Source organism: Stenella coeruleoalba, assembly GCF_951394435.1.
Source record: "Stenella coeruleoalba genome assembly, chromosome: 21".
In the NCBI taxonomy this organism is placed as follows: domain Eukaryota; kingdom Metazoa; phylum Chordata; class Mammalia; order Artiodactyla; family Delphinidae; genus Stenella; species Stenella coeruleoalba.
Genome location: NC_137167.1, coordinates 14,782,050 through 14,808,300, shown reverse-complemented (window position 1 = coordinate 14,808,300; position 26,251 = coordinate 14,782,050). Strand labels below are relative to the sequence as shown.

At 43.5% G+C, this 26,251-nt stretch overlaps 1 protein-coding gene across 1 annotated transcript in view; it reads right to left on the bottom strand.

Annotated features, from left to right (window-relative positions):
• Nucleotides 1-2,752: 2,752 nt before the first annotated feature.
• LOC307179829 (low-density lipoprotein receptor-related protein 2-like) overlaps nt 2,753-26,251 on the bottom strand; it is a 36,540-nt gene continuing 13,041 nt past the window's right edge. The window contains exons 13-32 of the mRNA XM_079909487.1: nt 22,617-22,946; nt 21,749-21,998; nt 21,316-21,413; nt 20,280-20,474; nt 19,509-19,724; nt 17,659-17,894; nt 16,638-16,767; nt 16,218-16,399; nt 15,200-15,386; nt 14,415-14,633; nt 13,842-14,025; nt 12,600-12,801; nt 12,347-12,511; nt 11,970-12,170; nt 10,577-11,126; nt 8,833-8,943; nt 7,222-7,458; nt 5,643-5,686; nt 4,865-5,394; nt 2,753-3,386 (exon numbers count right to left, since the gene is read on the bottom strand). Coding sequence (XP_079765613.1) covers nt 3,239-3,386; nt 4,865-5,394; nt 5,643-5,686; nt 7,222-7,458; nt 8,833-8,943; nt 10,577-11,126; nt 11,970-12,170; nt 12,347-12,511; nt 12,600-12,801; nt 13,842-14,025; nt 14,415-14,633; nt 15,200-15,386; nt 16,218-16,399; nt 16,638-16,767; nt 17,659-17,894; nt 19,509-19,724; nt 20,280-20,474; nt 21,316-21,413; nt 21,749-21,998; nt 22,617-22,946 — 4,415 coding nt within the window. The 3' untranslated portion in view covers nt 2,753-3,238. The remainder of the gene's footprint in view (nt 3,387-4,864; nt 5,395-5,642; nt 5,687-7,221; nt 7,459-8,832; nt 8,944-10,576; nt 11,127-11,969; nt 12,171-12,346; nt 12,512-12,599; nt 12,802-13,841; nt 14,026-14,414; nt 14,634-15,199; nt 15,387-16,217; nt 16,400-16,637; nt 16,768-17,658; nt 17,895-19,508; nt 19,725-20,279; nt 20,475-21,315; nt 21,414-21,748; nt 21,999-22,616; nt 22,947-26,251) is intronic.

The following is a 26,251-nucleotide window of genomic DNA, read 5'->3' as shown; positions in this document are numbered from 1 at the left end:
ATCTTAAGTGTTCTTTCATAAAATTAAGCCTTTCTGGTGAAAAGGACATTGAGATATTTTGTGAATTCTTGAATAGAGAAAACGTAACAGGATGTGTTAAGTAACTTCAGATGGGATAACACCTAGGCACACATTCATAAAGGACCAAAAATAGGAAAGATATAAATAAGAGTGGGCAAGGTGGAAGGAGTGCATATGTGACAGTTTGGCTGCAGTAAGCTCCCTTTTCCCCAGGAAGAGCAGACAGGGGGTGTTTCTGGGGCCCAGACAGGAAATGGGTCTGCAGAGCAGAAGGGAGGGCTGAGAGTGCCATTCCAGCAGAGCCTACAAAAGTGGACTGAGCCAGCCAGGACACCAGCCCTACAAGTCTGGTGGAGGGTTAGGGTCTAAGGAGCCAAGGCAGCGGCTTAAGCCTGTCCAGAAAGTGATAATTCTGTTGTATATCTTCCATACAGGCTTTCAATCTGGATGCTTTTGTGTCATTGGTATGCATTTTTGCGGACAGAGGCAGAGCTTTGCCAAGGGCAGGCTTGGCGGTGAGGATGGCTCTTGGGCGAGATGGCAAGAGAAATGTGAGATTCACCCTGTGGATGAGAGGGGTCTAGGGTACTGTGCGTCTGAGATAGGTTCTCTCAAGTACAGCTGAGCCCCAGAGGCAATTTTATGATGTTCCACGTTGTCTCCCAGCCTCAAGGAAGGTGAGCCCCCAACGTGTGTTCTTCAGGTCAGGTTGATCTGTACTTGGGAATTTTTATACTTGACTGCAAAGCACAGTTTGTTTTATGCACTACAACCCCAGTAATAAGCCTAGGACTTCTCTTTATCCTTGGCATCCTATACAAATTCATTCTGCAAGAAACTAAATATGAATAGTCTGGAAAAGCTCCAAGCAAGAAGTCTTCCAAATCATTGTGTTTATTAAAATTTAGTCTCATGTCATCAGTCTCAGGTACCAGGCTAAGCAGGCATTTTTGTGTTTTAATTCGATACCCAAATGGCCTGATGTAGGTTCTGTTAATCCTATTTTTATCATTGGGGTAACAGCTCTATGATTGAGTGATTTGCCCAGGGTTGCTGCTGTTGAACTTTAGACCATACTCCTGCTTTGTTACCTGTGTCCCGTCACAGATTCAATGCCCTTGATTCCTTATGTGGGTATGAATAAAGTAATGATCCAGGAAGACACACAGAGGTATTGGCACAAAGGGGCTTTGGGATCTAAGTAGCGTTTACATGTTTCCCTAACGGACGTGAGCTGGTTGAGATGACTTCTGCTCCAAAGCCCCTTTGTGCCAATACCTCTGTGTGTCTGGTTTTAGAATCCAACGTGAATAACTAGGCCAAAAGATAAACAAAAAGTAGGCCTAGCACCAAGGGACATGAATGGACCCAGAGCAGGCAACTGAGTCAGTCTGGCAATGCTGGAAAAATATACTGATTATCAATGCTTTCTATGAAAAGATTTGCAATTAAAAGGGGAAAATGATAGAAGAAATTTTCACATATTGAGGTATGGGGAAGTCCTTCCGGCTTATACATGATTTAATTTGCACTTTAGGTTAACCAAAACAGCCTGTTTGTGGCCTATTAAACATACATTGTACATCTGCTTTAACCATTAAGGAAAAATGTATCAGTATTTAGTATTATAGATACTAAAACCCCACCAGGTGGAAGAAGTTAACTACATGATTACTAGACTGTAGCCATGACATAAGCTGCCACAATTCCGAGAACAGGCCTCAAAGAAATGGGAACAAACTGACCCTGGAACTGAAGATTACTGTACTTACAAAGTCAGGATGACGCTGATCAGACCACAGCCTGACCAATTTCAAGATGACTGTGTTCTTTCTGCGTGTAGCCCCCTCCCTTTACCTGCACAAGCTCTTGTCCACTGATTGTCACAGGGGGAGTTGGCCTTTGGACAGGAGTCTACCCTCCCCCTCAGTTGCCGGCTTGAGAAATAAAGCAAACTTTCCACCAACCTTGCCTCTTTATTGGCTTTCGAGCAGTGAGCAGCTAGACCCCACTTTTGGTAACAATCTCACTGCTGGGCATATATCTGGACAAAACTATAATTCAAAAAGATACATGCACCCCTATGCTCATAGCAGCACTATTCACAATAGCCAAGACATGGAAGCAAGCTAAATGTCTTTTGACAGCTGAATGGATAAAGAAGATGTGGTACTTATATACGATGGAGTATTACTCAGCCATAAAAATGAATGAAATAATGCCATTTGCAGCAACATGGATGGACCCAGAGATTATCATACTAAGTAAAGTAAATCAGAAAGAGAAAGACAAATACCATATGATATCACTTATATGTGGAATCTAAAATATGACACAAATGAACTTATCTATGAAATGGAAACAGACTCACAGACATAGAGAACAGACTTATGGTTGCCAAGGTGGGTGGTGGGGGAGGGAGGGATGGGGGGGTCTGGGGTCAGCCGATGCAAACCATTATATAGAGAATGGATGGACAACAACGTCCTACTGTGTAGCACAGGGAACTATATTCAGTATCCTGTGATAAACCAGAATGGAAAAGAATATGAAAAAGAATGTATGTAAATGTATAACTGAAACACTTTGCTGTACAGCAGAAATTAACACAACATTGTAAATCAACCATACTTCAATAAAATAAATTAAAAAAATAAAAAGCAGTTATTTTAATATGAAGTTACCATTTACCACAAACTGTTACAGAAGTTAAAACAGTACACAGTGAAATATATAAACAGTTTTTATTGAGATGTTTCAGCTCCTTTTTTGTCAGGTTAGTCAGTTTGTAAAGAGGTTAAGAATTCCTGTAGAAAAAGAGACTTGAAATTAGAGAATACGCATTATATTAAAACAAAGCAAAAACACAGAGGTGGTTGAGCTATGTGGAAGTTAGCAGAGATCAAGGGATGGGAGGGACATAAATTTTAAGGGTAATGTTAACTAACCCTGAATACACCTCACTCCACCCCACAAGAGTATTGAACTCCTTTTGGAAGTCCACCAAAAGCCAAATTTCTGGATTACTATTTCATGTATGTTTCACTTTGGTTTGAACAACTAGAGACTGAACAGAATCTGAAATCAAAAAAGTTACTGCGCATTCATTTGGTCTACATGATAACATCATTCGCCAATAACAAAAAACTCTTTAAGTTAACACTGCCTACTTTCACCCTGCTAGGATATTTTGGAAGGGGCATTTTGTGACTGGATCTCACCACCTGTTTTCCTCGAAGACAGTTCCCAGGCATACCTCTTCATCATAGGCTTCATTGACAAAAGTCTCACTATTCATTAGATTCTCCTCTTCTTGGTTATTTTCTTTATGGCAGGTCAAATTCCTTGATGATGCTGTACTGTTTCTAGAAATCAGAGAAAGTCAAAAGAGTTGTTCCTTAAGGTAGAAGCTGGGAATGGGACATGGTTAGAAATGGCCAACTCGTCCCCTATCAAAAGTTGTTATGGGAACTATGCCCTATTTTAAATGTCCCTTTAACAAAGAACTGGCCTAGAATGGCCAATACTTGAGTCAGTTATGATTTGTTACTAGGCATTCACTTAACTTCCAAAATGATACATCTTCTCAATTGAGAGGAAACTAGGAAATTGGAGTCAGTGAGAACTGAATCCAAAAACAGGTAAGTAGCAACTGGACACAGGTGAGTTCAGAAAGCAGGTTAATGTAGAAGACAGGCCTGACTGACAGTCAGAAGCCCAAAGGAAGCACCTCAGTTCATCTTAACATTAAGCAGTTGGCTATTGACCAGTGTTACTTTAGGCAAAGATATATCATTTCTCCTGGCCTTTTCTTCAGTCTGCAAAGTGAAGGCTGGACAGGGGAAATGTAACTTTTAAGGATTTCGGTCCTCTCTGTAACATCTCTCCATACATAGGCTGCTTAATGTCCTTTGCCAATATGTCTATCGAATCAATTTCTTCAGTTAGTGTATCTTCCTAAAGCTTATTTTGTCGTCATTCTTAATCATTTTTGAGTCATTCTTGTTTGTTTCTTTAACCCAGTGACTCTTGCTTTTAGACAAAACTTTATGCTTTTGCCTTAAACCTCTCATGAGTTTATCTCACCTCCTGTCAAGGGCTATGTTGTGTCCCCCTAAAATTCATATGTTGAAGTCTTAACCCCTAGTACCTCAGAATGTGACCATATTTGGGGATAGGGTCATCAAAGCAGTAATTATATGAAAAGGAGGTCATTAGTGTGGGCCCTAATCCAATAGGACTGGTGTCCTTATAAGAAGAGGAGATTAGGACATGAACATGTACAGAGAGAAGACCACGTGAAGACACAGGGAGAAGTCTGCATCTACAATCCAAGGAGAAAAGCAAACCTCAGCCTCAGAAGAAACAAACGCTACTGACACATTGATTTCAAACTTCCAGCTTCCAGAACTGTGAGAAAATAAATTTCTGTTGTCTAAGACACACAATCTGTGGTACTTGTTTAAGCAGCCCTAGCAAACTAACACACCTAACAAATTTTTCCTCCAAACGGTCACTGGCCCTAACTCTGCCTCGTTGGAGGGGACTCTCCTCACATCATCCCTGAGACTGTGTCACTGACTGCGGTTGAGGCAGATTTTATCTGCATAAATGCCACGTACCCCTTACAATATTGTTTGTCCCAGGTCTCACTCAAAGAGATGGTCCCAAGTATGATTTTTCCAGGTCAGCATCCAGGCTGCTTTGTTGCTCAAATCTCTTCTCAGAGGGCAAATTTCTAGAATGGATTCATATCTCCAACCTCGTTAATCTTGTTTTAATTTTATTTAATAAGCCTTCTTTGGAATAAAATTCTCCCATGAGGACATTAGTAGCTGCTCACCGTTTTAATTTGTGTTCTCTTCTGAAATATACAAATGCTCCCAGCATGACCAGAACAGCTGACAGGGCTATGGTTAAGCTGAGGGCCATGTGGCCAGGGGCAGGTCTATGTGCTGCTTCTTCACAGAACTCTCCGCCATATCCCATCAGACAGCTGCATTTTCTCAGCTCTCCTTCCATTGTACAGATTCCCCTCCCATTACAGAAATCACTGCTACAGAGCAGAAGTTTTCCCTTCTGTGAGTCCTTGGGCTGAACTCCTTCCTTGGTTTCTGGAGTCTTGCTCTCTACAGCAGGCATCAGAGGGGTTAGCGTTTTTCTGACAGGATAATTCATCGCCTCTGGACCTGGAGATTTAGCCTTGGTAGACTTGGTGCCCTGGAGAGGTTGGGCAGCTTTTGGTGTCAGTCTTTTTCCAGCCTCTGACATTTTAGGTGTTGGTGTCGAATGGGTTTTATGTGGATAGGTACCTACAAAAACCGTAGGTGTGAGTGTGAGTACATAAACAAGTTTGTCATCGTCAATTAAGAACTATTTCAGAAGAACAAGAATTGTAGTGAACTTAAACAGATAAGTTTGAATTTATGAAATCATGATCACTACCATTACTTTTGGCTAAACAAAAAAACTATCAAAAGCTGATAAAAAACTACATATCTTAAGGCACTTAAAATACTTGGTTTCAGGACCAGTGTAGTCTATCATACCAATCTGTCTTCAAATGATGGTATGCAGAATTTTAGCCAAGGTCGATCCCACCAGTTACAAAAATGTTTTACTCTATAAGGATGAGTGTAGTAGATCGAAGTAGTAAATATCCAGACTAGAAGGATTACGTTTATTGGTAAATATTTCAAATTTTTTGAGTCCAAGTAAACTAGGTTTATCAAGATGTACAAGTTGCAAATATTGAACCAGATTTGATGGCAGTGTGGGAGGGGCACTCATAAAGCAGGGAGTAGGCAACAGGGTTCTAACCAAAGAGGAATCCAAGAGTTAAGTTTGTGTTTAAGGCATTTCACCATATTCTCCATCATTGTTGGCACAAGTATTATTCCTCACATGGAAGACAGAAGTACCAGGAGTGAAAACAGCAGAATTAGCAAAAAAAACTACTTCTTGCCTCTGCCCTAAGCTGGCATCACAGGAGGATTTCCACTCCTGGGCATTTAGGGTCCTTGATGGCAGGGTACATCCAGAGGAAGTCAGCCTAATTTTATACACCCAGAGCCATTTCCCCCAAAAAAGCTTTATGTAAAAGTCAGGGTGAAATCATTAAGAAGCAGAGTCAATACTTGGGCCCGGGTCATCAAGAATGGAAGAGCAAGAGAAGGCTAGGTTAGGTTAGGTTTCTGGTTTCGTTTTAAATCAGAAACCTAACCTAACCTAAAGGGTAAAGGTGATAAATTTCTCACTCATTTACCCCCATCCTTGAGTCACTGCCAACACAGGACTTTCAACAAAACCACCCTTATTTGCTAAAAAATAGAATCAACTCTGGGAATCAAAATCGCTTCTTTCCTATTTAAGATGAAATGTTTAGAGGTAATAAGTGGTCTTCCAGTTAGTCAGGTTTTAGGGAAACAAGAATTTAAGTTGAGAAGTCAAGGAGAACTCTTCACTGTAAGGCTCCTTTTCCAAATCTCTTCCTTTACTGGTTATGACCAGTTTCGGTACCAAGCCCACTGTCTCTTTGACTCTACAGTGAAGGGGACTTTGATATCAATGGAGCTATAGCTGGTGGTTCCAGCAGAATTAGGTATTATGGTCACTCAGTTGAATGGCCACGGTGACACCTTCCCATGAAGGCACGATTTGGAACAATATTTCTGTAACAACCATCTGAGGCTAGCATTTAAGTACTAACATGACGGTGTTATATACTAATATGACAGCTTTCTACACATTCTCTTGGATTCCTTAACAACTCTATGAGATAGAAAGTGCTATTTCCACATTAAAAAGGGGGAACCAAGACAAGTCAAATAGTTTGCCCAACTGCTTACCCCCCTAGGCGATGCTCACTATTGTGATCAGTTTCCAAGGACTGAAATCAGATCTGGGTTAGATGAGTGCTCTTTCAGACAGAATACACTGTTGAGCCCTGTGGAGCACACTCTCATACACCCTACTCTAAAATCAAATCAGCGGGGACATAAGCTTTTCACAAAGAGTCCACATAATCTATATCCAATTGCCCACAGTTAGAAGTTTCATATTGTTCAGTTTCAAGAGTACACAGTGAGAAGGAAGTAACAGTTGAAAGGATAAAATCTTGAGTGACACTGTGGAATTAGATGTTACTAAAGGTAAATCACCGTGGTGACCAATGGTGGGTCCTGGGTAGGAGTTACTCACAGTCCATTTCATCAGATCCATCCAGACAGTCAGCACGACCATCACAAACCTGCGCCACAGAAATGCATTTCTGACCATCCTTACAGGATTGTGACGGCGCAGAGCATCGGACAGCTTCAATACATTTCTTTATGTCAGCCAAGTAGTACCCACTGGGACATTTACAAGTCTGTCCTTCCGGGTTTGGTAAACAGATATGGCTGCATCCTCCATTGTCTTTTGAGCAACGGTTACTACCTGTGGATTCCCACCCCCCCAAAAAAAATACTGATTTAGACTATTTCAGAAGGGTCTTCTGCCAACTTTTACAAATAGACTATCAGAGTTAAAGGACCCAGATGTTTTTTCCCAGAGTAGATAGCTTTTCAATTTAATTCGTTTTAGCCAACTAAGTACCAAGTGACTGGTGATTCTTCTTCATGGATAAGGATGGTTTTAGAAGGCCAGGAGTTCAGACAAAGGACCAGCTTAAGAAAAATTGAGGTGAACTCTGGCCCATCCAAGATCCACTATAAGTTCTCTTTTCCCTTTGCACCATGTAGCCAACATTGGAACTAGAAGGGCCTTAGAAATAAAGCTCTCTTTAGATGAGAACATGGAGGCTGTGGTCTCTCTCATCCCTCTAAGAGTCATAGATACAGAGAACAGATTGGTGGTTGCTAGGGGTGGGGGTTGGAGGGTGGGGGACAGGAATCTGATTAAGTCAGCCATTTATATCTAAGGCTTCTATCTCAAGCCTTGACTTCTAGTGGTTTTACCTCTTGACATATTCCAGGAATTCTGGAATAGATTATGGATATATTGAAGATAAAATGTACTTCAGAGGTGACAGGGACCCTCCTTCTGGTTCTCAGAAGTAAATAATAGATCATCATCACTTGGATGACTCTTTATTACGCTGAAGAATTCTGAAAAGGTTCTCCCCACAAAGCCAAGACTTGAGGAGTTTAGGCATGACTCGTACTGGTTTATAAAGTTTAGCTTTCAAAAACCAACCAGTGGAGCAGCACACTCCCTTAAGACTAACACACCCATCATATATGGCAGTGATAGGTATGGTTAACTGTTTAACACCAATTATTGTTGGTGTTTATCTCAACTAGGAGCAGATTTCATCTATTACTATGTTAAGCCCAGCACCCTCCTCAAACACCCAGTTAGGCATCTGTGTCTATAAGAAAGGTGGAGAAACACATCTGAGCACCCGGAGTTGATATTTCAAAGTTAACATCACAAGTAGATACAAGTGACAATGAGTAGAATGAAGACCAATTTCACTTTAGAACTAAAAGGGGATTTCGATTATATCACAGCTGTAATTCAGTCTACAGTAAGAGAACTTAAAATAGAACCCAAGTATACCAAACCCCAGCCCAACATCCTTACCACCATTGTGTCTACTAGCTCCATAACAGGACTAGCTATATACCAGAACCAGACCATACATAATGCATAAAGATAAGAGAGTTATGCAGATCTACAGGAATGTGCCAGAGCAGTATTTTAATGGGAAACACAAAGATATTCCAAGGAGATATTGCAGGATGGAACAATCCCTTCATGGGGAAATTCAGTAGACTTCAGTGTTATAATCACTGCAAGGTTGCTTACCCTGTTGGCTAAGTTTACTATAAACTTTTAAATCCACAATCTTCTGGTCTACTTGGAACCACTGGTTTTCTGAAAGTTCTGCTTTGCTGTACCAAACTTTATTGATTTGGGCTGAAACAAAAGCCAGTGAACAATCATTAACAGAAGTGATATTTTATCTTATGACCATTTCCTAGGCAAAGACCATTGCTCAGTATGAAAACTGTCACTCATCTGCAAAAATTCCAGGTGAATAACAAGAGTTTTAAGAAGAGACATGCATTTTTCTAAATCTTGTTTCTGGGAAGAAACTTCAAGATCAGTAAAAAACAGTTCTATGGCTTTGCTGAGAATAAAGTCCGGTGGAAGTTACATCCAGCACATTGATATACATCCAAATATAAAGACAGAAAATTAGGATACGAGACGCCTAAATGCAGCTCGTGCAATTGATGGATAGTGATTTTAAACATTGCTCCAGAACAATATTTCTGAAAATGGCTTGTCTGCAACAAGAGTCACCAGGGGATCTTAAAATAAATGGCAAAGGTCTCACCACATACCTAATAATTTAGCATCTTTGGGGTAGGATCTGACAACTTATTTTTGCAATTTTCATGAGACCAGCCCAACTGGTCAGTGGACCAACATTGGGAAATATAAAGAGACAGATTTACTTTAAGCAGCATTTTCCAGTTTTACCAAATCTAGACTAGTCGGAAATAATATACTAGAGTGCTGTGGTTTAGACAATCTCTTTGAATACTAGAAATACCTTGCAAGTATAGAATGCTCTACAGTTCATCTAGTACTTTCATGTGTACTTAGTCAGCTGCGACAGGTACACTTCCTTCATGTTATAGGTAAGGTGTTACAGCTACTAACTGACAAAGCAGGTTTACCACCTATTTCCAATTCCTGACCCAGTTCTGTCTGTACCATACCCTGGTGTCCTCCAAAGCCAAGAGCCTCATATCACAGCCAGAAATCTCAGGCAGAACAGGATTAAGCATATTCATATATAAAGAATAACCAAATCAGTAAAAGCTCCTCTAAATCACAGAATCACTATTAACATATACATGTTAAATTAGGGAAGTTGCTTAGCTATTCTTACAAAAGAAAGGCACTGCCAAAGATCAGTGCTAAGCAGTAGCAGCTTTGCTTTAGATACCCACTAGTTAATTCAGCTCACAAAGACAATCAGTTGTAGAGTTAAGACCTACCATCATCCACTGTGCTCCAGAACATCATGCCTTGGCCATACGTAAAGAGGTTAAGGCCCTGAATTCCTCTGCGGTCTAGTCTGTATCTAGAGCCATCCTGTTGAATACTTTCTATGAGTCCTCTCCCTAGAAGGAGAGGTTCAGTTAATTTCTCGGAGCCCAAACAGCTGTACTCCATCCTGTAGCTCTTTATGTCTTGTCCTGCCTCCCCTCCAGGAGATCACTGTCTGCCATGCATTTTTTGAAGACCAGTTCTTATTTATTCTACTCTAACAGTAATACACAAAGATTTGCTCATGCATATTTGTTAAGTTCTTGATTTCATTCCTTCACCAAAAGGCAATGGCAAGACTCTCTGGGCTACCATATGCTGTTCAGGATGGGGAATAATTGTATTTGTTTAGAAGGTGGTGCAGAAAATGTAAACTCAGACCTAAAAGCTATTTGAAGTTATAGCTGAAGACCAGAAAGCAGAAATCTCTATTTCTCTGGCAGGGTCCCTCACACTCAGATTTAGGGTGTAGAAGATAACTGCTTACCAGGATCAGCCCAGTACAATCGGGTCCCTGCATCAGAAAAGGTCAGGCCCACAGGGACCTGGGGTTTCTGCCAGAGCACCTTCCTCTTGCTGCCATCCATGGAGGCACATTCAATGCTGGAGCCACGCCTACCATCATCCTGGGGACCCAGGTCCACAAAGCACATGACTGCACTCGGCGGGTGGAGCACGACAGAGGTTGGGCGGTAAAGACTTTCACTGAGCAAGACCGTGGCATACTGGCCTTTGGAGGAAGCTACGTTGATGTAAGGATTCTCACTGTCAATCCAGTATATGTGTCCACTCAACCAGTCCACAGCAAGGTCAATCACTGTGCCCTCCACAGATACAATTTTCCTCCAAGAGAGCTTTCCAGATTCTTTGAGCCTCAGTAGCCAGATATCACCCTTATTCATCTCAGACAGGTAGAGTACCTTCTCCTGGACAAGGTAGTCCATTGATGCAAGCTGGTTCACATTGGTAAAGGGAAGAAGCCTATGTTCTGGCAAGGTTGCTTGTCCTCCTGAAGCTTCTAGATTTTTCAGATAAATCTATGGGAAAAAAATTAAGTGGATGGTACCAGTTGAGTCTAATTTAATTCTTCATCTTGATCTTGCTGTTAAGATACTTAAATTCAGATTTTCATATAGTCTATCGTCTAAAAGCAGATCGTATTTCTCTCCCTTCCTGGAGCTTCAAGCGCTTAAAATTCCTTGAATCCATGTGCTTTGAAGATTTACTCCTCTGTGAAAGGCCCTCCCCTTAATTTTTAACATTTTTATTGAGATAAAATTGACGTATAGCACTGCGTGAGTTACGGGATACAGCGTGTGGATGTGATACACTCGTATGTTAAAGACCCTCCTCTTTAAATGAGATGCCACTGTTAAGATCTTACTGAAACTGAAGTCGGTCTTCCAACCCCGAAATATGTTTTGTCATTTTAAAATGCCAAAGTCGACAAGTCCTCTGGATGGTAGAAGGTAGGGGTGAATTGCTTGTTAGTACCTTTTATCCTCCTATGATTTAAGAAAAGTTCCCTCACAAAATGTACTTGCCCCCTAGGCTAGAACCCAGCTGAGTTGCTTGTATTTGGAATTACTCTACATCATCAGCTAGGTGCTTGGACAACTCAACCGAGCTAAACACACTGTCAGATTCCTAACCTCATTGTGTTCTGAGGTACTAAGCAGTTCTTAAGGAATTTGAGTAGAAGTGGGCTTCATTTCATAGCTACCTTATTTTGGTCATCATAGCTCCCAGCACACAGTGACTATTCAAATTTAAATTGCATTTGAAGAATATTCCAAGGGGAATTCTCTTGAATTCAAGTTACTCAAAGTCTGAAACAGACTGAGGCCCAAGCACAGACATGTGACAGGATAGGACAGTACCTGCATGATAACTGTGGGCAACCCAAGGAACAGAAACGCAGACTCCTTGAGTGGAACACAGTTGACGCCATCATCTGCAAGCAGGAGTCCAACTGGGCAACGACAGCTTCCCTTGGATTGCGGGCTCAGAAGGCACAAGTGAGAACATCCAGTGTCCAGACAAGGATTCGAAGACCTGGGCTGGAGCACTTCGTGCATTATCTGGAAGAAAACAGCTAGATGTCACTCTGCATTGCTGAATCCTTCAAAATGGCAAGTGGCTCAATCTTGCCTTTTAGTCATTATAGATGGATATCACTACAGTTTGTCCTTGGGCAGCTCATACATATAGCCTTTCCAGGGAGGATCGGGGATATTTTGCAACGTAAACTATAGACCTTAAGTCCGTAAGGCTGCTCCAAACGCTTGATGAGGACAGCCCTGTTCTTGCCCGTCGTCTTTTTCATGCGCTGTACTGTTCTCGTCTTCATTTCAGACCAGAAGACTTCATCTTCAAACACAGCAACCAAAAAGGGGCTCTTGATTTGTGTTAGCTGCAACATCTAAAATGGTGATGGTGAGGTTCCCGGGGTGAGTTTTACACAAGGTACATGACATCTCACACAAGCCTAATACCAAAAGAACACTTACGCTAATACCAGTACCGTCTAGATTGACAGAGCCAATGCAGTGAAGTTTGTCATCAGACCAGAATATCTTCCAACTCAACTTGTCGAGAGCTATGCTAGTTGGCCGGCCAAGACCTTGATTGAGGAGTATTTTTCTGCTGCTCCCATCCATTCCAGCTTGTTCTATTTGAGGTTCTCCTCCAATTTCAGACCAGTACATTAACCTATGTGGATAAGTCAGCCTTGAGATAAAGCATTACCTCATGGGAAATAACATCCGCTCATTCCTTAAAACACTGACTTACAGCCTAATTACTTCTTTCCCTCAAAATTAAACTTGGTCTGTGCCTTAAGCATAATTTGTAAGATAGTAAAACGTTTTCCTTGAAATTTTATGGTGATTGTTTGTTTATCATTTAGGGATAAAATATCTATAATGACAGCTGTACAAAAAGTCTAAGAAATATATTAGTCCCTAGCCTGGAAAATGTCAGTCTTTTCTGGGCTAGCCAATCTTTTGGGAACCTGCCAATCTTTTCTGGGCTAGCAAGTAGGCTGGTTCCACGTGCAGATGTGTGCCTCAGAACTCATTCTTGGCCACAAGTCATTAGATGCATCAGGAAGCTCCTGCCAATTTCCTGAGAACTATGTTACCAGATTCCTGGTTGGAGGTATTGAAAAGGTGAGAAAAGCAGAGGGAAGGTAACTGATCTGGGTCACCTCTGGATCCCGAGTTTTGCTCTGTCCTGTTCTTACATTTGATACATGTGGCCATCCCAGTCAGGGCTTAGCTCAGACAAGCTGGAAATGCTGTCTACAAGTTCCTGGCCCTTGCAGAGGGAAGGGCTCTAGACAAAAGAGCCCAGGCTCCACCCACACACCCAATTACTCTGCCCCCATCACCACCACCAATCACATTACTGTAAATTAAACACAATCCTTAGTTTCATTCTCCCTCCTCCTGCCATTTTAAAGCCATAATAATTTTCCACTCTGAGGTATATTTGTTTATTTTAGCAAAAGAAAGTATAGATGGGCCACCAAGTGAGCACACCTACATCTCACTTTCCTGAAATACAGGACTTTTTCCAGGAGCTTTCAAAACGACTATGTATGGTTGACTCACATCGTCATAAGATCTAAAATAATGTCAGATAAGGTTTCTATTCACTCGTTCTGTGTTGAGGGAACACAACCAAAGTAGAACTAAAGAAGAACAACAAACTTAACAGACTTGACCAGGCATTGTGACATCTGGACTCACCCATTTAGGGGATCTAAAGCCAAAGACCGTGGTTGGTTCAAGTCATCGTCCAGGACGATCGTGTACTCAGATTTTCCTCTCCAAACAGCAGTCAACTGAATTGCCAAAATCTGACCAGCTGTCCCATCTGTCCAGTAGAGATTTCTCCCAATCCAGTCAACCGCTATATAGTCTGACTTTATTCCTGAAGAAAGGAAACCATTCAACATGTGTACTTAGGTTAAATTATAGGTTTTTACAAGCTTGAAGCTCACAGGCATCAGACTTGCATGCCATGTTAATTCATTTTCCAACTGGTATATGCATCTCTATCAGAGCAGTCTTCATTTAAACATTCCCAAAGTACTATTTGTAGAGGAAGATGACCATTACGAGTAATGATCACTGACTTATCTTTGGACTCCATATCTATTGAGACGCATTCTTCTCATTTCTAAGCAACTAGCAAGGCTTGATCCCTTTTTGTTAAGGGGGTATAAACCAATGTTTAGAAAGTTCATGGCCACTCATCTTATTTTTCATGCTACATGTATTTAGTAAGGGCAAGGTGAGAGTCTCTATAAGGGGACATACCTTTCACCACAGTCCCTTTCTTCTTTGTGTCCATGCTTATCCATCTAATACTTTCTGCACTGGTATCGGTCCAGAAGACTTTCTGATCCACTAAGTCATAGTCAATAGAGAAAATAATCAGGTTCTTGTCTATAGTTGCCAGAATATCTTCTTTTAAGCTCCGCAATCCATAGAGGAGTAGCTTAAACTGAATTGCCACAAGCAGGATCGGTTCAGTACCTGTCAAAAAAGAACTGCTTTCTTAAGGAGTTTGAACAGTGAACCCAGCACTGCTAAGGAATCAGAGGACAAAGTAGTTTTTGCCTTCTCATTGCCAAGGCTGTGAAACCATCTAGCTGGCATCTAAGTAGTTCTTTCCTTCATGTAATGGTTAAGCTAATACCCATGGTTTGAAGATACTCAGAATAAGGCATAATTAGCTTAAATTGAAACCCACATTTACAACTAAATATTTGGGGGTAGTTGGGTAGGAAAGAAGTGCTTTTCAGGGCTTTGGATATTTATTCTAACTGCTGGTAAGGCTGATCCATGCCTACAGAGGTTCAAGTTATGGTTTTCTTATAATAATGCCTTATTGGTAGATACTTTCAGACTTGAATTCAGTCTGAAATATGAGGTATAAAAAGGGAGCTTTGGGATTGTGCAAGTCTTGTTCTGAAGACAGACAAAGCAGGCAGGAGCACTTACGACCTAAGAAAGAGAGATGTGCATTGGTTTTCCTGGACGATTTAGGACCTCCAAACTCTCGACCCACAGCTTAGGAGATACTCCCAGCTCCAGTTTACCTGTTGCTTTACAGGTATGGCCATCAGGCTCCAGCGAGTAGCCAGGATGACAGGTGCAGCTATAGGAGCCCTTGGTGTTGATACAGGTCTGACTGCAAGGCTGACCACCCAATCTCTGGCATTCATCCACATCCTCGCAGATTCGGCCACCGCTTTTCAGATCAAAGCCTCGCTCACAAGCACATACCTGAGAGAGGTTGGAAAACCTGAAGACTTTCTGAAGACAAGTACAATATTGATAAAAGGACCTCAGCCTTGATATAAAAAGCACACGGCGATACAATCGATGTCAGCAACTCAAACTGTTCCTGGAACCGACTTCATCTCGAATGCAGTCACTCTCTCCATCTCCTGCCGCACACTCCACACCCCTGCCACCACCAGGGGCCCCAAGTTAGCAAAGATGCCCAGTTCAGCCCAGGACACCCAGACCCCAGCAGAATCCGTAAGTGAGGAGACTCGTAGACTTCACTGAACTGGTTTTCTGCCAATAGAGATGTTACCAGGACCAGACATCAGCACAGTTTTCTTCCACTTGCCCATCAGAATCAAGTTCACCGTGTCTAGCCACTCAATAATGCCAGACGAGAACACGGACAGTCCTCCACTGAAGGGCAAGTCATATTCCAAATGCCCACATGGAAAGGACTTCCACATGGGTATGTACTCAGTTTCCTGAGCTGCAACATGGTGGGGAGTTGCTTGGCTCTTGGGACAATCCCCCCAAAACTTGTTGCTTCACCCTAAATGTCACCCGGTGCTCATAGATGGCGTGGGAAGGACCCCCATAGGAGAGTTTCTGGAGCCGGATAGTAGGGTTCCAGAAGGCATGAGATAGGAAAGGAGCTAGACAGGACTCAGCAGAAAGCCTCAAGCACAGGGACGTGGGTGGACGGGTCAGCACGGCTCTGCCGTGTAAGACTCAGCGCAAAGGGAGCAGACACCCTGAATGAGGACAGCGCCCCTTTCCCTACACCAAGTCTCTAGCTGCCAGAGCACAGGAACTGAAGCAACTCACAGGCCCACGTGGAGATGGGTAGCAGGTGTGGAAACACTGTTTCTGGCTGCACGCGGACGAGCACTGCTCGCCTTCATCGGAGCCGTCGGCACAGTCCTCCTTCCCATCACACACCAGGCTGAGGTCCAGGCAGGCAGAAGAGCGGCACTGGAACTCGGAACTCCCGCAGTTCTCCGGGGGGCCTGGAGAGGATGACTTTCTGCTTTTATAGTCAAACCACCCCCCCGACCCCGCTCCCCACCAAACATCCCTCCCACAGCAAGGCTCTCTCCTGTGCATACAATCAGGATGCCTCCATCCTGGCAAAGGGATGGATTTCAGGTCCTGCAGCATTTGCTCGCTGAGCTGGGTTCCCACGCCGAGACGCAGCAAGCGGCAGGCGCCCCTTTGAAGCCATCTGCCTTCTCCCCCTGCACTTACATCCGGCCTCATCACTGCCGTCCCTGCAGTCACTCTGCCCATCACAGCGCCAGGGCTCAGGCACGCACTGGTCTCCACTGGCACAGGGCCACTGCCTCGAGCCACAGCGAAGCTCCTCGGGGTCGCAGTCCTGAGGAGACAGCGAGCGACTTGGTCAACACCACCTGCATTCAGAGCCCAGAAGGGTCCTCAGAGGACGAGGAAGCCTGGGTTACAAGACAGCCCTCAAATCCCTTCTGCAACGAGACCAGAGCCGGAAAAGTCGGGCGACGTGGATTATAAGGAACTCCTTCCGCAGCTGGAGTTTAGGCAAGGAACCGTAGGTGATACCAACGTGGGTGGGAAAGTGGAAGGAGATCTCTTGTTTTGCAAACTGAGCATCCAGGAAGTCTTAATTTCATTTAAGAAGCATAAGCAAAAAATGTCTGCTCTAGAAACTCTTCTCTAGAATTCACACCATTTCTAACGCACACTCCAGCATTTTGCACCTAATCTGACTTGGATTCTCAGATCTGGTGCAGGATGTCTGGTACAGGAGGGAAGGATATCTCAGACCTGTGCATCTGCTATACCCCAGCACCTGGAGGTACAGTCTCAGCCCCTCAGACACTACTCAGTTTACTGATGAGGAAATAGAGCATCAGGGTATAAGTGCTTTCTTGAGGTCAAATGCAAGCAGTAGGTTCAAACCCGGGCTGCACTGCATACGATGCAGGAGCATCATTGTACGTCTTGATGACTGTTAGGTGGAGCTTCAAAGCATCTCTCTAAGCACGACATTTAAGCCACGACCATCAAGACCTAACACTTGCAAACCTCCCATAAAAACCTCTTACGGGTTTGACTTTCAACAAGAGGATCTTAACACTTTGGACACTTTGATGTAGTTATGAGTGGCTTTCTGGGCAGGAATTGTGGGAGACTTCTCTGTTCTTGCGTTTTCCCAAGTTTTCTACGAGGAAGCATGTGTTACTGTTACAATTAGAAGTCTACTGTGTTTTTCTGAAAGAGACTGGGCTACCTTCTCATCAGTTCCATCTTTGCAGTCTAAGTCGTGGTCACATATCCAGTCTGCCAACACACACTCTCCACTCCTCGGGCACTTCACCTCCCCTGACGGGCATGGCAGGGGCCAGGCAGAACAGCCCTCTTCATCTGAGTGGTCCAGGCAGTCCCGGTTCCCATCGCAACGCAGGGAAGAAGATATACATTGGCCATTCTCACATTTAAATTCAGATGCACTGCATTTTTCATGAACTGAAAAACAAAGCTCTAGGTAAGAACTCAGCCAGATGGAGAAGCAATTTGATGGCAAACAAAATGACTTGAAGACTCCCAGTCTTCTGCTGTCACCTTGGGAACTAAGCCCCAGCAGGTATTAGGGCAGGAAGGTGGTTCAACTAGAGTGTTAGGGCAGAAAAGACTTACTAAGCTAGCCCAGAAAATCCTCTTTGTCCTGGAGAACGAGGCTGAGGGATGGGAGGACTGTAGAAGGATGCTGGGATAGGCAGGGTAGTGGGATTCCCCTCTGAAACCCTAATGTCACGCATGAAAAAAGAGATTCTCCCATAATACCCAACAGACCCTACGACTTATGTTCTTGGACTCAGTTCCTCCAGACAGAAGTTCATTGGCTTGATTCAAGAAAAAGAGTCAGGCCCTAGGCAAAACTATACATATGAATTGAAAAGTAAATTATAGCTTGGGTTCCTCCCTACTTCCTTCTTGTACCTCTTGCCTCCTGATGTTCTCCTAAAGCCCAAGTGCAGTCACATCCTCTGGTTACCCACTCAGCCACCTTCACATCCAAATCCATCATGGTGCCTTACCCGGCCTCCTCTTCTTTTCACTTCAGTTCTCCAAATTCCCTCTTCTACCCTAATCCCACAACATGATTAAGGTCTTTGAAGCATGTCTTTCGGAAGAATAAAGGTAAAGATGTGCATCCCATAAAAATGAGGGGAAAGCAATGACATCTACAATGAGGTGGTCCATCCCATGAGAAGACCCAGGACCAAAATCAAAATCTTCAAGGAGGTAGCTTTTCGCCCAATGAGAACTAATACTTTATTTTGATATGCAGACTGGTTGTCCACTAATGGAATTATTCTTTCTTCGTGTCATGGAAAGGGGAATGTTACAGCATGATCACCAAGGTCCCTGTAACTCAGAAACCTGCATCTTAGTCTTAACTAAGTAGTTAAGTACAGTCGATCCTCATTATTTGTGGATTCAGTATTTGCTCATTCACCTACTTGCTAAAATTTGTAACCCCCCAAATCAACACTCCCACACTTCCATGGTCATGTGAAGAGATAACACAAAGCAGCAAAAATGTGAGTTGCCCAACACACGTCTTTCCAGTTGAGGCTGAACAAGGCACCGTTCTGCCTTCTTGTTTCCGTTCTCATACTCATATAAAAAAGTGTCCATTTCGGACCGTGGTTTTCACATTTTTGTACCTTTTGGTGATTTTGCTGTTTAAAATGGCCCCAACCATAGTTCTCAACTGCTGTCTGGTGCTCCTAAGGGTCAGAAGTCCACGGTGTGTCTTACGTTCATTAGATAAGCTTTGTTCAGCATGAGTTACAGTTTGCCGTTAATGAGCAAACACTCTATGTTAAGTCGTCTTTCAACAGAAACACACATAAAATAAGGTTATATACTGATTGGTTGACAAAAATGTTGTGACCAGAGACTCAAAGAAACCCACCCTGTACTTTATCTAGGAGCAATGATTCAATATCCTTGAATTCAATGTTCATGGCAACTTTATAGAATATATAGTCATATAGAATATAACTACCATGAATAAGGAGAATCGACTGTAATGCAGTTGGAAATACTCCAAGGAACTCCCATGGAACTTACTACATCCTTGTTCATCTTTTCTGTCAGAACAGTCAGGGTTGCCATCACACAGCCAGCTCTTGGGGATACAGCGGGTCTTGTTGTCACAACGCAGAGAGCAGTCTTCAACAGGCTTCCAGCAACCCAGCTCGTCCGAGCCATCCAGGCATTGCCGGGCCCCATCACAGTGGTACTTCTCCTCAATGCACTTGTTTCCATCCAGACACTGGAAGACCCCTTCAATAGAAAGGGTCAAAAGCTAGCATTTGCTCATCATACTGAAGATTTATAATTAGATTAACTCACACTCCTTCTGGAGTTTGAGGCGTAAGTTGACTGACCTTACTTGTTTGAGTCCTATATCTTATTGATCCATAAGTGAGCTTTAATAAAGTACGAAGGTTAATAAGCTGAACTAGGTTCTTGAAACACTAAGGCCTCATACTGGTTTGGTTACTTTAACAACTTGTTAAAACACTACCAAGTCGGTTATAAGTGGTCCATTTAGGTCACGCCGTGCCAATATAAAGGCAGATATTGGAATACTTAGGCACATTTGAGGGAGCAAGGAAGGAATAGTCAAATTATACCTGGCAAAACACTGTGGACTTAAATGTCATAAAATGGGCAATCATAGGATCCGTGTTCTGACAGACGGGGACTTTTACCTGTGAGAATTTATAGGGAAAGCAAGTGTGATTATAATAAACCCTCTGGCAAGTCACATCATGCCCCCAAGGCTGAATCAGCATACCTGGAACAGGAGACTGAGAACAGGAGACGGTGACCCACCTGCCCTGTTGCAGAAGCGGGAACAGTTCTCTTCGTCCGAGCCGTCCGCGCAGTCCTGCTTGCCATCGCAGAGGTACCCCCGGGAGATGCACTCCAGCCCATCCCGACACGGCACAGAAGATCGGGTGCAGAGGAGAGGGGGTGGCGGAGGGGGTGGAGGAGGGGTGGGTGTGGCAGGTCCTTTGACCTCAGGATCTAGCATGAACAGTGTGTCAGCATGTCAGTCCATTTGGTTTCAGCAATGGAGATGTGCTTCCACTGCCCCCCTCCCCGAAAACCCACGTCATGGCTGGGTAGCTACGTTCCTCTGCCTCATAGGAAGAGAGAATAAGGACCCTTGATCTTTTGACTACGTGTGTGGTGTGTTGGCCCATCATCTCATGGCTTTGAATTTGGGCAAATTGTTTTCTCCTTTCAGGCCTATAAACTTTAACCTTAATTTTTTCACTGCCTGGTACTATATTCTAGGCATGCAAAATAAAGTAAGTTTCTGAAGACAGGGACTTGTTCTGTCTGGTTCCTGCTGTAGCATCTGATGGTCCAGGACAGGGGCCTAGAGATGCTGAGATGTCTAAGTTACACTACCAAAAGTTACCATTTAGTACTCTTCAGCAACTGTTGCAGCAACGTAATAGATTTGTTAGTAGAATAATCAAGCTTGGATTTTTTACCAAACAGTTAACTTTTTATTAGCATACTTTACCACCTAAGAACTATGTTCCTATGCCTAACGCTTCTTAGCCCCCCAAATCAGGTTAAACCAGTGAATCAAAAATTAAGGTAGTTTAGACAGCAGGGGGAGTTTAGAGACCTCTAGGGAGCAGGTATATAGGAGGAGGAACAGTTCTGTCCATCTTTGTTTCTACTCTTCCTTGGGATTTCCAGCTGCTTCTGGCAAGAAAGCCCCCTGAATCCTGTGATAGGATTTCTTCTTCTTCTGCCTCAAGGTCCAGAATCAGAGTTTTTGGTGCCATGCCAAAGGCTTATTTGAAAAGAAAAGAGTTAAACCAGCATTCAGCAGATTAACGTGAGTGACCAAGGTGCAGCTTCAACAGAAGAGCTGCTTCTCCTGGTAACCAGGACCCAGAGCAGAGGGTCCCCTGCAAGATGTCACTGCTATGAGAAAAGGGGTTCCTTGGTAAAAAACCAGCTTGGAAAAGGGGTTTAGAGCAAGGTAAATGGATCTCTTTACTGCCAGCTAAGAGCTTTAATATGCTGAGGTGAAAGATGATTCCCAAAAGGGGCTGCGGTGTGCACCCTGCTTGGGGTGTTACTCGGGAACTGGTTTCATTTAGCAACTTTGAGAACAGTGTTAGATTCTCACTCCTCCAGGACAAGGACACATCGGGGAGAAGGCCTGCTGAACTGTGGGTTGGGACCACTGCCAATACGAACTAGAAGATACCCAGGATTTTCTCCTAGAAAAACACACCGAGGGGACCCGGGTAAAGTGGATCCCCAAGAATCACCTCCCAGGGGAAGACTCACCTGGCACCTCCAGGTTCTCTGCCAGGATGATCATCTTCTGTATGTAGGGCTCTTTCAACACTGAGAAGGGCTCTGGCATCCTCCTGTTCCACAGCATGAGAGCTGTTCTGTTCAGAGTCACCAGGTAGGGCTCGTGGGCCACGATCATCCCATCACTCCAGGTCTTGTTCAAAATGTAGGTTCTGTTTTTTCGGAGACTCAAACTTTGCAACCCTAAGGAAGAGTCAGGTTCTTATAAGCTGATACAGAACAAGTAACCTGTGACAGCAAGGAGGCAAGGCCACCATTGGATTGAAAGGTAAAATAAGCACAGATTCTTCTATTGAGTTTTGTAGGTTTTAGTTTTATAGTTAAAGATAATCCAAGGAAGCGTTTAAAGCTCCAGGAAAGTGAGGTCTGCTGCATGGAAACATCAGATGTGACTTGACCACCTTCCAGGTACAGTCCTACAACCCCCGGTCATCAGCACACAGATGCCAGGTCTCAAGGATGACTTCTGGGTGAAAAGACTATCACATTCTGCTACAAAGGTATAATTGGTACCTGCTGCAAGTTACAACTGGAGCACCTGTACTTCATTTGCAATGGAAGTTTGGTTCCATTACTTCTACTTACGGAAGTAAAAACAAATAGCAGTGTTCAAAATTATGTTATTTCTGAAGTTTTCTATCTCTTCAATCATAAATCTAGAAACTATAAATGAGAACAGAGTTTGAGGTCAGTGACTTGTGCCCAAGCTTTAACTATGAAAATCAGAGTTTGAGCCTATGTCTGACTAGTTCTAAAAATGGAATCATTATACTAAAAACAAGACCCTCACTCATCCCCTCAAGCTTCTTCCAACCTCACTCGTTGTGCAGTGCTTACCTAACCCTTTGGTGGTCCAGAGGATGCTAGACGAGCCAAGGTCTAAGGTCACGTGGGTGTCCGCCGTCCAGGTTCCTCTCCAGACTGCCCATCTGCTTTTGCCATCAAGGGTCATGCTTTGCAAGTGTTCCCCACTCTCCACCCAGTACAGCAGCCTCTTCGGCCAATCGAGAAGGAGATGCAGTATAACTCTGCCCGTTCTATACAGGGTATGGGTGTCTGGGCCAGTGATTCTAGTCCTCTGAATAGCACTTGTGTCACAGGGCAGCCAGTACAAGTTCCCAGTCGGAATGTCCACATTTGCTGAACAGACTGTGAGGACAAGTTACTCCCATTAGAAAGGACACTCAAATGCATTCACATACTGTCTTAAACTTTGGGTGAAGGATAGAAGGGAGACAATTGGGGGGATGCAAAGATCAGTTCCTACAAGCCTACACACCTTGTTCACACGATGGTCCCATAATGCCTACTCTGGTTCCAGCACCTTGTCTGTCCTATGAGCTCATCTGATCCTTGACAACCCCTGGCAAGGTAGACACGCACTGCATTTTATGTTAGTAGCTAAGTGAAAGACTGGCAAGTTCCTAAGAACACACTGGCTCCACTGGGTTCTGTTTCTCTCATCCTCATTGGGCTCTGCCCTCTGCAGGAAACACGTGGTCTCCTCTGGAGTCAGATTCAACCATGGCCAGCCCAGCATGCCAGCATCACAGAATGTTCTTAGAACGATTCCACAAAGGTTCTTAAAAACATGCACTCTTTCCTAAAACAGAATTTGAGGCCCTCTCATTTTCGATTCAGAATTTCATCAGTATTTTCCAGCCTCAATTTTTCTTTTTTTTTTTTTTGAGATCTATGTAAATGTTTTTATTATTTATTTATTTATTAGTTAAAAAAATTTTTTTTTGGCTGCGTTGGGTCTTCGTTGCTGTGCGCAGGCTTTCTCTAGTTGTGGCGAGCGGGGGCTACTCCTCGTTGCGGTGCGCAGGCTTCTCATTGCGGTGGTTTCTCTTGTTGCGGAGCATGGGCTCTAGGTGCGCGGGCTTCAGTAGTTGCGGCACATGGGCCCTAGAGCACATGGGCTTCAGTAGTTGCAGCAATGTGGGCTCAGTAGTTGTGGTGCATGGGCTTAGTTGCTCTGCGGCATGCGGGACCTTCCCAGACCAGGGATCGAACACGGGTCCCCTGCATTGGTGGGCGGATTCTTAACCACTGCGCCACCAGGGAAGTCCTCAGTTTTCAATATGAGAGCGAGATTAACACATCCAAGAGAAAAATCCACAGATGTCAGTGCACTTTGATCTAAGAATAAGCTGAAAGCTGCAGGCCCAGGAGTTGTAAGGAGGCTCTGAGATGTGCAAACAGGTCTTGATAGCAGAGGTCAAGCTGATTACTACCTAGAAAAGCCTGCCTGGCTTTGTCAGGCTTTCCAGCCAACTGTATAGGACAAGCACTCCTGTGTGTCTCCTTTACTATACATCAATACTTGTGACACCAGATGCGTGTTTTTCCCCCCACACCAAGCAATTCTGCAACACAAGTGGGATGTCCTATGTAAGGAAAAAAACCATGCTGCCAGCTGCCATTCCAGTTCTGCAAGGATCAGGCCATCAGCCACCACAGTCGCCCACCAGCAGTGCTTCCCTAGAGGAATTCAGGATGGAGAAAAATAGGAAGCATTCTGTGCTTTCGATACTGGCCCCTAGGTAGTTAAGATGCATTATTTAAGGAAAAATTTCAAACGACCCCAGATTCCTGCATCTTCCCATGCACAGAAAAACACTAAAATCATGAACATGAGGTAGCTGTCCTTCATGATTAGTAGTAATCTTCTGATGCTTGACTACATGTTTTTCCAGCCAAAAAATTCATATGTATCCTGGCTCCTCCCTTAGCTCTTTGGAACAGTTTCTCAGAGCTACTGAGAGGCTGTCTCCTGGGCTATAGTCTTCAGTAAGACACTGAATAAACTGGGCTCATAGCTCTTAACATTGTGCATTTTTTTTCAAGTCGACACCTACAATTCAGTTCAGTTCAGACACTGTCGACCTGGAGTTAGCATCAGGTCCCGCAGGCTAAGGGCTCAGTCCCACAGGACTGCCCCCATTTCAGACACCAGCCACAAGTCCCAGGTTGTCACTCTGACCCACTGGCTCTAAATCGGGGTTCCCACAACCCCCTTCTTGAGTTCAATAATTTGCTAGAATGACTCACAAAACTCAGGGAAACACGTTTACAGGTTTATTACATAAAGGATACAGATGAACAACCAGATGAAGAGACACGTAGGGCAATGTCCAAAGGGTCCCAAGTGCAGGAACTTCTGTCCCTGTGGAGCTGGGCTTCAGTACACACAGATGTATTGAAGCTCTCTGAACTCCATACTTCGGGGATTTTATGGAGACTTCATCACATAGGCATGATTTAAGTCCATTTTCAGCCCCTCTCCCCTCTCTAGAGAGTAAGGAGTGGGGCTGAAATTTCTTAGCTTCTCATCACGCCTTGGTCTTTCTGGTGACCAACCTCCTAGAGGCAATGATAAGGTTTCAAAATTTTTTCTGGCCTTGAATCTTAGTAAGATAGAAGTGGACTTTAAATTCAATTTTGCATTGTATTGCAAAACCCATCAAGAGTTGTCTCATTAAAACAAAAGCTGTTCCTATCACCCAGGAAATTCTAATGGATTTAGGAACTCTGTGTCAGATGCTCCCATCACTTAGGAAATTACAAAGGTCTTAGAAGCTCTGTGCCTGTAACCAGGGACAGAGAGCAAAATCTATATTTTTTTCTATTATTTCAGGGTCACCTACTACAGAGTCTCAGTATTCACCACAGAGCCAGCTTAAATGAAATTGTCAGTCTCTTACGAATCCTTGGTAGAATTATAACATAGAAACCAACTATCAAAGATTAGCCAGTGGGGGTAGGTAGCATTTGAATTAAACAGGAGGAAATCCATGATCAGGGTTTCCTAGACAGCCATCAGATGTTCTGCAACATCACTGCCCATTTCAGTTTCTCCCCAAAGTTCTTTCAGTCAGGTACTGAAAGCTCCAATGTGCCAGGCTTTGCTCTTGCCCACAGGGCTCTGGGTAGAGTCTACTGCTCTGAAGGGTGTCTCGGGAGCATGGATTCCAATACAGCACTTCCTGTAGTAAAGCAGATCCTTGGCACTTAGAGTACCCATGGCACAGGCATTCAGCAGTCAGATTACTCACCCTGGAACTCAAGTCTCAGTTTTCCTTTATAAAATAGATATTTGCATTTAGGCTGAGTACAGGGAGCTAAGGGTGGGGTATGCCATGTAGGAGTGTGGGAGGGGAGAGAAAGTATATATTATCATATTAAGAAAATATCTTGCTAGTTCTCTCTGAAATCTGCATTGCAAATTGCTTCTAAATTAGTGTAAGAAAAATCTGCAATGCAAAGTTGAAGTATTTAAGGTCCGTTTCCATCCTAGCCAGACTTAATGCCAGAAAAACAGAATTTTAAAAACCTAGGATTTTCCAAATCATGGAAGCCTTTTAAGAGTCTGCATACCCTTCATAAGAACAAGGGTAAATCAGAGACACTTAATATTTAAATGAGTTAAAAACCACTCTTTGGTATTAAGG